Source organism: Amia ocellicauda, chromosome 13 (genome assembly GCF_036373705.1).
Source record: "Amia ocellicauda isolate fAmiCal2 chromosome 13, fAmiCal2.hap1, whole genome shotgun sequence".
In the NCBI taxonomy this organism is placed as follows: Eukaryota; Metazoa; Chordata; class Actinopteri; order Amiiformes; family Amiidae; genus Amia; species Amia ocellicauda.
The window spans coordinates 14,188,872-14,200,664 of NC_089862.1; the positions used below are offsets into that span (position 1 = coordinate 14,188,872).

At 36.3% G+C, this 11,793-nt stretch overlaps 1 protein-coding gene across 1 annotated transcript in view; it reads left to right on the forward strand.

Annotated features, from left to right (window-relative positions):
- Positions 1 to 8,232, forward strand: part of arap2 (ArfGAP with RhoGAP domain, ankyrin repeat and PH domain 2) — a 119,108-nt gene extending 110,876 nt beyond the window's left edge. The window contains exons 33-34 of the mRNA XM_066719982.1: positions 2,333 to 2,464; positions 4,359 to 8,232. Of these exons, the coding sequence (XP_066576079.1) occupies positions 2,333 to 2,464; positions 4,359 to 4,700 (474 nt within the window). The 3' untranslated portion in view covers positions 4,701 to 8,232. The remainder of the gene's footprint in view (positions 1 to 2,332; positions 2,465 to 4,358) is intronic.
- Positions 8,233 to 11,793: the final 3,561 nt, after the last annotated feature.

An 11,793-nucleotide genomic window follows, 5' to 3' on the forward strand; every position in this document is an offset into this window, starting at 1 on the left:
GCATAACTATTTACGTATGATCAGGGTTACAACACACTAATGAGGCAAAACTCATCATCTACTTGTCATTTCAAGAACAGGTGAAATGTGGGCTAACAGATCTTTTATATCTGTGTGATTTAGCAATAGGTTTTTCAGGGCACTGGCCACATTACAGAAAAAACACATTGATTTTGAATTAGTTATAGTATTTATATTGAAATAGTTTTGCGTATTATGTACTTGCTTTTATTTATTCAAACTATCTGCAACTAAACTGCTCTGAAATGCAGTTGAACATGCAGGAACATTTCACAAAGGGATACAAGAATGTAAGTCTTGGCTTTACATTATATTTAACGAAACAGGCTTACATTGACAACTTTATTAAAATATCTATGAAACAGGATCACTTTAAAGTTAAAAACCACAAAGGATCAGAGACAAGGACATTGTTTCAAGAGAGAATAGCATGGCTTAAACAGCATTGAGACTACATTAAGCTAATATATCTTTTTAGTGCTGGAAAACCATTTTGATTCATTGGGCTGTGTGGAGAATTAAATCCTGTAATAGGGTTGCACCACATAGTATTGCATCTTACTGTGGAATGAAATAACCATATTTGGGTAAGCTTCAAATCAAGATTAAAAAGAAGACGGATAGTAGCAGTAGCAATAGTAATCCAATTTGAATAGAAGTTATTTAAAAAATATAAAGTCACTTATGAATTGGGTAGAAAAAAGATAGTAAAAAGGAAGATTGTAAAACACACCAGATATGACTTTTATGCAAAACAATTTTTCTTGCTTAATCTCTCTTTCTCTCTCTTCATCTCTCTCTCTCATATATAATTAAAAAAAAACATAATTGTCACCTTTTGTTGCCTTATAGCCTGGAATTAAAAGTATTATTATTATCATCATCGTTATCATCTACATATCCAACCCCACCACTTCCAAAATGAAACATTTGTTTTAGAAATTTATAGAAAATGTATTTAAAATAAAAACTGAAATAGTGTTGTAGGATAAGTGTCCACCCCCCTTGTAATAGCAATCCAAATATTTTTTTATTGTGAAACAACAGCTAATGAAAAGTAAAAAATACTGAAATGTCTTGGAGAATTGTTCACCCCCTTGAGTCAATACTTGGTAGAATCACCTGGCAAAATTTGTCAAGCTCTGTCAAGTTGGATGGGGATCATTGGTAAACAGCAATCTACACATCTTGCCACAGATATTCAATCGGATTCAAGTCCATTGTCCATGTCACTCTAGGACATTCACTTCCCTGTTTTTAAGGCACTCCAGTATCGCTTTGGCTGTGTGCTTGGGGTCATTGTCCAGCTGAAAGGTGAATCTCCATCCCAGACATAAGTCTTTTGCAGACTGAAGCATTTGTTCCTCAAGGATTTAGCTCCATCCATTTTGCCCTCTACCATGACAAGCTTCTCAGTCAAAGCATCCCCACATCATGATCCTGCCACCACCATGCTTCACAGTAGCCTATTGGTGAGGTCTCTGCCCAGTGCCTTTCTAACCCGGCTGCTCAGTGCGGGAGTGCTGCTGTACACCTTCCACTTTGTAATGCTTGACTTCAGTGTGCTCCAAGGGATAGTCAATGCCTTTGAAATCTTTGTATACCCCTCCCCTGATCATACAACATAATTTGATATCCAATTATGAACATATATCTTCTCTATCAGATTGTTCTGTGTCCAATAATTTGACATCGAATGACATTGAGTCTCTTTTTTGATCAGTTACATCAGTTTGATCAGTTATTTCCCTTACATAGCATAGATCTTTAACATCCTACAGTGAGTTGTAGTGTAAGGCCTGAAGAAGTCTCTGACCGATGTGTAGATAGAACATACTCATTCTATGTAAAATTGTATAATAATGTAAATGAACTGACATGAAGTGGACTTGTTTTACAGTCATTCTCCTTTAAAAGCCTTTCTCTTGCAGTCTGAATTTCCAATTAACTGCACTGTGAGTTTATTTAAGTCCTGCGGAGATCATTAAGTGTTTGGGATTTAGCTTAGTTGAACACTAATCTGAAGAGATAGGCATAACAATTAAAAATTGCAGAATTATCAAATATATATTTTTAGTATCTGAAGACTGTTTTGAAAAAAATGTCATAATGCAAAGACCTGAATGCACTGATGGGGAAGTCTATGGACAATGCACAAGGAAAAGGACCATTTTATTACAGATTTCAAATTCACAATCTGGGCATGATTCTGGACTGTAGTTGTTGTTTGTTTTTTTCCTTTCATCAATATGAGGCCCTTCTGGTGCACATTATAAGGCCTGATATATGACCAATGTATATTTTTTCACAGCATCATGGAGACCTGCGGTCTGTAGGTGGAATATGCTCTATGCCTGTGGGGAAAAAAGACACAACAGTTGACACTAAGGTTGTGTCTGTTGTTCCAATCCAACAAAATAGAGGAACAAAAGGTACAAAAGAGGTAAGACATATACATTATTCTAAAATTAAAGTACAGTTAGGTCCATAAATATTTGGACAGTGACACAATTGTCATAATTTTGCGTTCTTTCTTGAATTCATGATTATGTTAGTTTGTCCAAATACTTTTGAGCCCCTAAAATTGGGGTGGACCACTTATAAAAAATAATAATAATAAATCTTGATTATTTCCTTTCAAATCCATTGTGGTGGTGTACAGAGCCAAAATGATGACAATTGTGTCACTGTCAAAATATTTATGGACCTAACTGTCGGTGTGGAAGAATTTATTTTAAAAAGATTAGTTTAATGATTATAACCAATAAGCACAGGTTATTGGCATCACCTACAGTAGACATCACTGAAGCCTTATAAATATATACAAAAAGTGTGTGTGTGTATATATATATATATATACACACTCACCTAAAGGATTATTAGGAACACCTGTTCAATTTCTCATTAATGCAATTATCTAACCAACCAATCACATGGCAGTTGCTTCAATGCATTTAGGGGTGTGGTCCTGGTCAAGACAATCTCCTGAACTCCAAACTGAATGTCTGAATGGGAAAGAAAGGTGATTTAAGCAATTTTGAGCGTGGCATGGTTGTTGGTGCCAGACGGGCCGGTCTGAGTATTTCACAATCTGCTCAGTTACTGGGATTTTCACGCACAACCATTTCTAGGGTTTACAAAGAATGGTGTGAAAAGGGAAAAACATCCAGTATGCGGCAGTCCTGTGGGGGCGAAAATGCCTTGTTGATGCTAGAGGTCAGAGGAGAATGGGCCGACTGATTCAAGCTGATAGAAGAGCAACTTTGACTGAAATAACCACTCGTTACAACCGAGGTATGCAGCAAAGCATTTGTGAAGCCACAACACGTACAACCTTGAGGCGGATGGGCTACAACAGCAGAAGACCCCACCGGGTACCACTCATCTCCACTACAAATAGGAAAAAGAGGCTACAATTTGCACAAGCTCACCAAAATTGGACAGTTGAAGACTGGAAAAATGTTGCCTGGTCTGATGAGTCTCGATTTCTGTTGAGACATTCAGATGGTAGAGTCAGAATTTGGCGTAAACAGAATGAGAACATGGATCCATCATGCCTTGTTACCACTGTGCAGGCTGGTGGTGGTGGTGTAATGGTGTGGGGGATGTTTTCTTGGCACACTTTAGGCCCCTTAGTGCCAATTGGGCATCGTTTAAATGCCACGGCCTACCTGAGCATTGTTTCTGACCATGTCCATCCCTTTATGACCACCATGTACCCATCCTCTGATGGCTACTTCCAGCAGGATAATGCACCATGTCACAAAGGTCGAATCATTTCAAATTGGTTTCTTGAACATGACAATGAGTTCACTGTACTAAACTGGCCCCCACAGTCACCAGATCTCAACCCAATAGAGCATCTTTGGGATGTGGTGGAACGGGAGCTTCGTGCCCTGGATGTGCATCCCACAAATCTCCATCAACTGCAAGATGCTATCCTATCAATATGGGCCAACATTTCTAAAGAATGCTTTCAGCACCTTGTTGAATCAATGCCACATAGAATTAAGGCAGTTCTGAAGGCGAAAGGGGGTCAAACACAGTATTAGTATGGTGTTCCTAATAATCCTTTAGGTGAGTGTATATCGAGAAAGATAAAAGGATAAGATGTTGTTTAATATTTGCTTAAAAACTTTATTATAAGCTATTCACTTTTTGTGCTTTATGTCTTTACTTTATATTCCAATTCTTGAACACATGCATTCAAAGACATTTGAACCACTCACTTTAGAAAGAAAGGGAAACATAACTGTTTGATATTAAAGTCTACAGCATAATTCTATAATGTCAAACTGACTCGTTAGAAAAATTATAATTTCAATGCTTTTTTACAGATTGACAGGAAATCAAATGACTTAAATGCTCCCACTGAAGTGAAGAAATGTGAAAGAAATGCTAATAGCAGAGTACAACAAAAAAAAGCTTTGGTGGCTGACTGCTTAAAACACAAAGAAGCATCTATTTTCAATGTGAAACAGAAAAGGGGAACAGCATACCAAGCGCATTCTGATCCTTCCCATTGTGATTCCAAGCACAGCCAATCAAGTGATAAAAGACACCCCAAGGCTTTACCAAGAAAAGCCATGTTTGGATGTGAAGCACAGATGCCTCCAAATCTTTTACAAGAACTTAATGCGGTGCTGAGTAAAAGCAACAGAACCTTAAAAGAGGCATAGATCTGAAAAAGGAATATTTTTTTAATCACACACACAAACACACGCACACGTGTGTGTATGTATGTGTGGACACATGCAAGCAGTATTCCGTTTTTCTTACAATCAATGTTATCTTCTGGAAAGGAATCATAATGGAGGTTGTTAAACTCAGTTTATCATTCGCTTCCACTGTATTATCAAGTTTACTGAGATATAGTGAACAAATACAACTTTTATACAATTGTAGGTTAAATGCAATAGGACAAAATTAGCATTTACACTATCTGAGACATTGTTTAGGTTTGTTATCTTCATAAGCATGGTCATGTGCTTTTGTGTTGTTTGAGGACACTGCCATTATCCATTTATTCTCTCTTTAAGAATATTCTCAATTTACATTATTTTTAGCAGAACATTACATTGTATAACTCTTATATGGAAGGACAGGTGCTTTATAAACAATAGCTAGCAATATTTCCAGAGGAAAAGAGAAACAACCCATTACTTTGATACACAGTCTGGTTCTCAAGGCTGAAGATACGTGTATGGGAATCTCCAGTATTGAATTTGTATTAACATAATGATAATGATGGATGGGAGGAGCGTTTAGGGCTCTGCACTCTGGAGTGGGAGTCGTGGGTTCAATCCCACGTGGGCGGACAGTGCTGCTGTACCCTTGAGCAAGGCACTTTACCTGTTGCTGCAGTAAAAACCCAGCTGTGTAAATGGGTAATTGTATGTTAAAATAATGTGATATATTGGAACAATTATAAGTCGCTCTACTTTTCTATTTTAAGCTTATTTAATTTAATATATCTAAAAGTATTAAAGAAAGAACTATGTTTTTTTTTTTTGTTGTTTTTTACTGAAATCAAATCCAATCTGTTACTGCAGGTTAGTAAAGGAATGGATGTTTTGGTTTAATTTGGATTATTTCCAGTATAATGCTCAAGTTAAAAAAACACAGTCACAAACAGATAGGAGACATGGGGCAGGATTAAATAAAAAATGTTCGTGCTTGCAAGTCGCTCACAGAAGCATTAGCGGCATGTCTGCGAATGGAAATCACGCTGCTAAATTATCGTGGTATTAAGGGCTGGATTAAATCAAAATTTTGACCCACCCGCTAATAGAAAACTACAGAACTGTACTCAGTTGCGGCTTCATTTTTAGTAAGATGCCACTTTCTTCTAGTCATGAATGTAACCACTGTGATGTACAGGTTTGTAGTTTCCTATTAGCGGGTGGGTCAAAGTTCTGATTTCCGCAACTTTTCGCGTTTGCACCTTGCAAATATTTTTGATTTAATCCTGCCCATGGTCTTTCTATGAATCACTATGTCATTTACACTTAGCATTGTTTAGCACTTAGCATTAATCGATAACATAACTACCAGAATGTTATGATACTGCCATTAAAATCCACACTCTTAACAATATACAAAATACTTATATGTACCATATAGCATCCTCACAGTGTACAAAGGTTTAAAACGTATTCATTGTTTTAACAATTTTATGAATAAGTAACAATGTATCCATTTCTATCAATGTTATTTTTTGGTAAGGTAACATCTTGCATGTGTTTTATGTTGTAAATGTTTTATATGTGCTTGTTATGAAATTCATATAATATTGGTATGCATATGTTGTATTATTACTTGAAAAACCTCATTCTGTCAGTTTTTTAAATAGTCAAATGCAGTTATTAACCACCCAATGAACTCAAAAGCCATGCAGTCCCAATGCAATCCATCACCTGTGAACCAATCTTCAAAAACATAACCTATATATTTGTAAATATAGAATAGTCATTAATATGTATTTGTAAAGAAACTGGAGAGGATAGAATCAACAAAAAAGATAATCATATAATCATGATATGATTATCTTTTTAGCAGATAATGCAATAATATATATTCCATATGCATAGATGTTTCATTTAGTATTTTAATAAGATACTTTTCTATGAACATCATCATTATTCAATTCTAACTGGTGTGCAAATGTTGTTTTGTGCATACAAACCCTATGACAATCTCAACCAGTGTGCATATTGTAAATCACTTGATGATTCTGCCCTTTACCCGAAAATAAATTCATTTTCAAGTATCGGCTTTTTTAGTTTTCTGTTGGTGTTTATATATAACATTTGATTACATCCAGGCCAATGTGTGCAGCTAATAGAAAACTACAGAACTGTACTCAGGTGCAGCTGCATTTTTAGTAAGATGCAACTTTTTTCTAATCATAAATGTAACCCCTATGATGTAACCTAAATGGCTGCTTTCTTTTTTAATTACCTATAATTATATGACTTTTCCTAGTTTGGGGTTTCAAACTTATAAATACAAACATATAACATTTAGATGTACATTTTTTGAGGGGTGGATTATCTTTTATACAAACATAATAAGGTCAATACCAAGTGTCACTTCTCTGTAGTTTTTCATGAATTAATAGTATAGAATGCTCTTAATGTATGTTTGTGTGTAAAGTCTGATACTAGAGTTTAGAGAGGCTAACATGTCTGTACAAATAAGAATTAAAGAATAGTCTTTAATATTGGCATGTAAAAGTCATGACAATTGTTTTTTCGTGATTTCTTGGCCATGTTTCGGGAAATGGGTCGCGGTGCAGCTCTGATTTAGGAAAGCAAGCCATATTAAAACAATGTGCTGAATTGATAGTAATACACAGGGGGGCATATTTATGTAATGGTGTCTGCAGATACATGGGATCTTGACTGGGGAAATCTCATGAGATCCAAGTACGTTTCCAGCTCCAGTTTACATGGCATTTTGGAATTATTTTGAATTCAGGAAATCAGTTGGCCTTACATTTATAGATGTGGTGCCAGATGTGCTTTAATTTCATCATGAACAAAATATATTATATGTGTGCACTGCATCAAACCCTTTTGACTGTGGAGATTTTCAAGTGTTTGTAAATTGTCATTCAATTAAAATGTTTGATTTCAACATATCTTTTACACTAATTCATAATATTTAATGCTGAATATGCAATGGAAAAACACTCTGAATCTGATAGGAGTTTTAAATCAGTTTAACTCAATTCTCCTAAAAAAACCCTGAAGCATATTTTTACATCTGTATGCTCTTCACATATCAGTATTGTGTTTTGCATTTCTGGTATTTCAATTTGTTTGGGCTATTTGATATTAATAGTGCATTTCTAAGAGCACCTTGAAGGAATATTTGTATATTTTAAACAGATTACATTGAGAATAATTTATTTTTGTAGTATATAAAAATAACCTGCAATTTCAGATTCTCAAAACAATCTGAATAATGTATCAAGAGCCTGGTACTGAAAAGGCACAAACAGGCAACTCATGCAGCTGTTCCATGAAATATTTATGTTAACATTTTATTTTATAATGCCTCACTTAGCAGCTGCTTGTCTTCTTGTTAGTCTTTTTTATATTATAATTATGCACTTATGTCTTTTGTAAAATGTCTTAATCCGTACGAGATCAATTTAAATGTAAAATGTGACATGTAATGTAAATAAATTATGCTTTTTTCCAGGCAGTGACTAGTTTCATTTCCAGATTTGCTTTATTTAAACAATAAAAAATAAACTAAAGCCTTGCCTTGTGTGAAATTCACCTGAAAACCTAATTGGGATTATTTTATTAATACATTTGGAACTTTATATTTGTTAATTTTAATTGGTTCAAAAAATAAAATGCACAAGAATGCACATTTCTAATATATATCTCCAATGTCATCTGTGAATATGCAAAGAAGTAAAGTTGTGTTTGTTTAGCATTTTGCCTAAAGTACCTGTATAATTACAGACTTTACTTTTTTAACAAAAGGCTTAGTCATTACTGAACAAGTACATGGGATGATGTAAATTACAAAAGGTCACTTATCAAGCATCTTTTTAATTAGCAACATATTTACACAGCAAGGGTTTGCGCATTTATGCAATATCATTGTGTGTAATACAGTATTAACTTTTTTGTTTTACTATTTCTATTCATGAATTTGTTGATGAGTAACAGCAGGAAATTTATAGCAGATCCTATGTAACATGGTAATTATAGAAAACTAAATAATTACATATATGGAGCGCAAGGTACACTTATAAATTTCAGTTCAAAGAAGTGAATTTATAGTATCACCTTATCACGAATCCTAGAATCTTGTAGAACTCAATTTATGCAATAATTGGACGCAGACACCAATTCCAAAGATATAAATTCACAAATTTATTAAAAACAAAGATAAAATGTAGCACCACACTAGTTATACAAAAAGGGAAAAACTAATTAAAATTCACTAAAGATCAACAAATCAAAGACAAATCACTTCCGTGACCAAATCAAAGAACATGGAATCGCATATGATGACACACAAAACATCACACAAAATTACCAACGCATTGACTACAATACCGGTTAGTAAGACGAAGGTGAGTCTCTCTAGTATTGTTAGTCGGACATTAAATAACTAATGCAGATAAATATTTATGTCAGATAACTTCTCATTATATATATCAGTCTCATTTGCATTTGGGTGCCGAGAAACATCCTATAATTTCTTGTTACCACAATTCTCCCTAATTGATTACGGTTCAATGATTAAGGATAGGCAGGGCCACCTATAATCTAGTGTCTATTAACGTGTGTCAATTTCAGACTAAACAGTTCAACAGAAATGAGAAGATATTTCTCGGCGTTGACAGATTTTATTTCTAAAATTGTCAAACAAAACAGTTTAATGCAACACACATTTATATTTAAGAAAACTAAATGATATTACACATTCTAGTGTTATGAATCACAGAATAACATTTCTAATTGATTTCTCAAATGTCATGAATAATAAACTCCAAACTGTTAACTTATCTGAACTTCGTCGCAGAGAGGCCTCTCTGTCTTCGGGCTCAGATAACAGCACACGGCACGAGGTCCGTGTGGTTTGGAACAAAGGCAGTCCGGTTCGGCTTTGTCCAAGAACTTCCACTCAGTCGATGCACCTGGAAGTTGGGGTTTCGCGAATGTAGAGTCTTTTCCAAACAGATTTTCCACTGGTTTGAAGGCTCCAAGGTTGTGCACAAAATCTTCTTTGTAAGCAGGGTTTCCACCGTAGTTACTTGAAGACAAAGTCTTTGAGGAAAGCAGGGCCCTGTTTGGTTCCAAGGGTCAAGTTTCTTAAGACTCAATATGAGCTCAGGAAATCTGATAACTTTGTTGGAGAGGTCTTCTTTAGATCAGAGTTCAGCTCAGAGCTAAAATGCTCTATCAAAATACACCCCCCTATATATATATATATATATATATATATATATACACTCACCTAAAGGATTATTAGGAACACCTGTTCAATTTCTCATTAATGCAATTATCTAACCAACCAATCACATGGCAGTTGCTTCAATGCATTTAGGGGTGTGGTCCTGGTCAAGACAATCTCCTGAACTCCAAACTGAATGTCTGAATGGGAAAGAACGGTGATTTAAGCAATTTTGAGCGTGGCATGGTTGTTGGTGCCAGACGGGCCGGTCTGAGTATTTCACAATCTGCTCAGTTACTGGGATTTTCACGCACAACCATTTCTAGGGTTTACAAAGAATGGTGTGAAAAGGGAAAAACATCCAGTATGCGGCAGTCCTGTGGGCGAAAATGCCTTGTTGATGCTAGAGGTCAGAGGAGAATGGGCCGACTGATTCAAGCTGATAGAAGAGCAACTTTGACTGAAATAACCACTCGTTACAACCGAGGTATGCAGCAAAGCATTTGTGAAGCCACAACACGTACAACCTTGAGGCAGATGGGCTACAACAGCAGAAGACCCCACCGGGTACCACTCATCTCCACTACAAATAGGAAAAAGAGGCTACAATTTGCACAAGCTCACCAAAATTGGACAGTTGAAGACTGGAAAAATGTTGCCTGGTCTGATGAGTCTCGATTTCTGTTGAGACATTCAGATGGTAGAGTCAGAATTTGGCGTAAACAGAATGAGAACATGGATCCATCATGCCTTGTTACCACTGTGCAGGCTGGTGGTGGTGGTGTAATGGTGTGGGGGATGTTTTCTTGGCACACTTTAGGCCCCTTAGTGCCAATTGGGCATCGTTTAAATGCCACGGCCTACCTGAGCATTGTTTCTGACCATGTCCATCCCTTTATGACCACCATGTACCCATCCTCTGATGGCTACTTCCAGCAGGATAATGTACCATGTCACAAAGGTCGAATCATTTCAAATTGGTTTCTTGAATATGACAATGAGTTCACTGTACTAAACTGGCCCCCACAGTCACCAGATCTCAACCCAATAGAGTATCTTTGGGATGTGGTGGAACGGGAGCTTCGTGCCCTGGATGTGCATCCCACAAATCTCCATCAACTGCAAGATGCTATCCTATGAATATGGGCCAACATTTCTAAAGAATGCTTTCAGCACCTTGTTGAATCAATGCCACGTAGAATTAAGGCAGTTCTGAAGGTGAAAGGGGGTCAAACACAGTAATAGTATGGTGTTCCTAATAATCCATTAGGTGAGTGTATATACAGTGAGGGGAAAAAGTATTTGATCCCCTGCTGATTTTGTACGTTTGCCCACTGACAAAGAAATGATCAGTCTATAATTTTAATGGTAGGTGTATTTTAACAGTGAGAGACAGAATAACAATAAAAAAATCCAGAAAAACGCATTTCAAAAAAATTATAAATTGATTTGCATGTTAATGAGGGAAATAAGTATTTGACCCCTTCGACTTAGTACTTGGTGGCAAAACCCTTGTTGGCAATCACAGAGGTCAGACGTTTCTTGTAGTTGGCCACCAGGTTTGCACACATCTCAGGAGGGATTTTGTCCCACTCCTCTTTGCAGATCCTCTCCAAGTCATTAAGGTTTCGAGGCTAACGTTTGGCAACTTGAACCTTCAGCTCCCTCCACAGATTTTCTATGGGATTAAGGTCTGGAGACTGGCTAGGCCACTCCAGGACCTTAATGTGCTTCTTCTTGAGCCACTCCTTTGTTGCCTTGGCTGTGTGTTTTGGGTCATTGTCATGCTGGAATACCCATCCACAACCCATTTTCAATGCCCTGGCTGAGGGAAGGAGGTTCTCACCC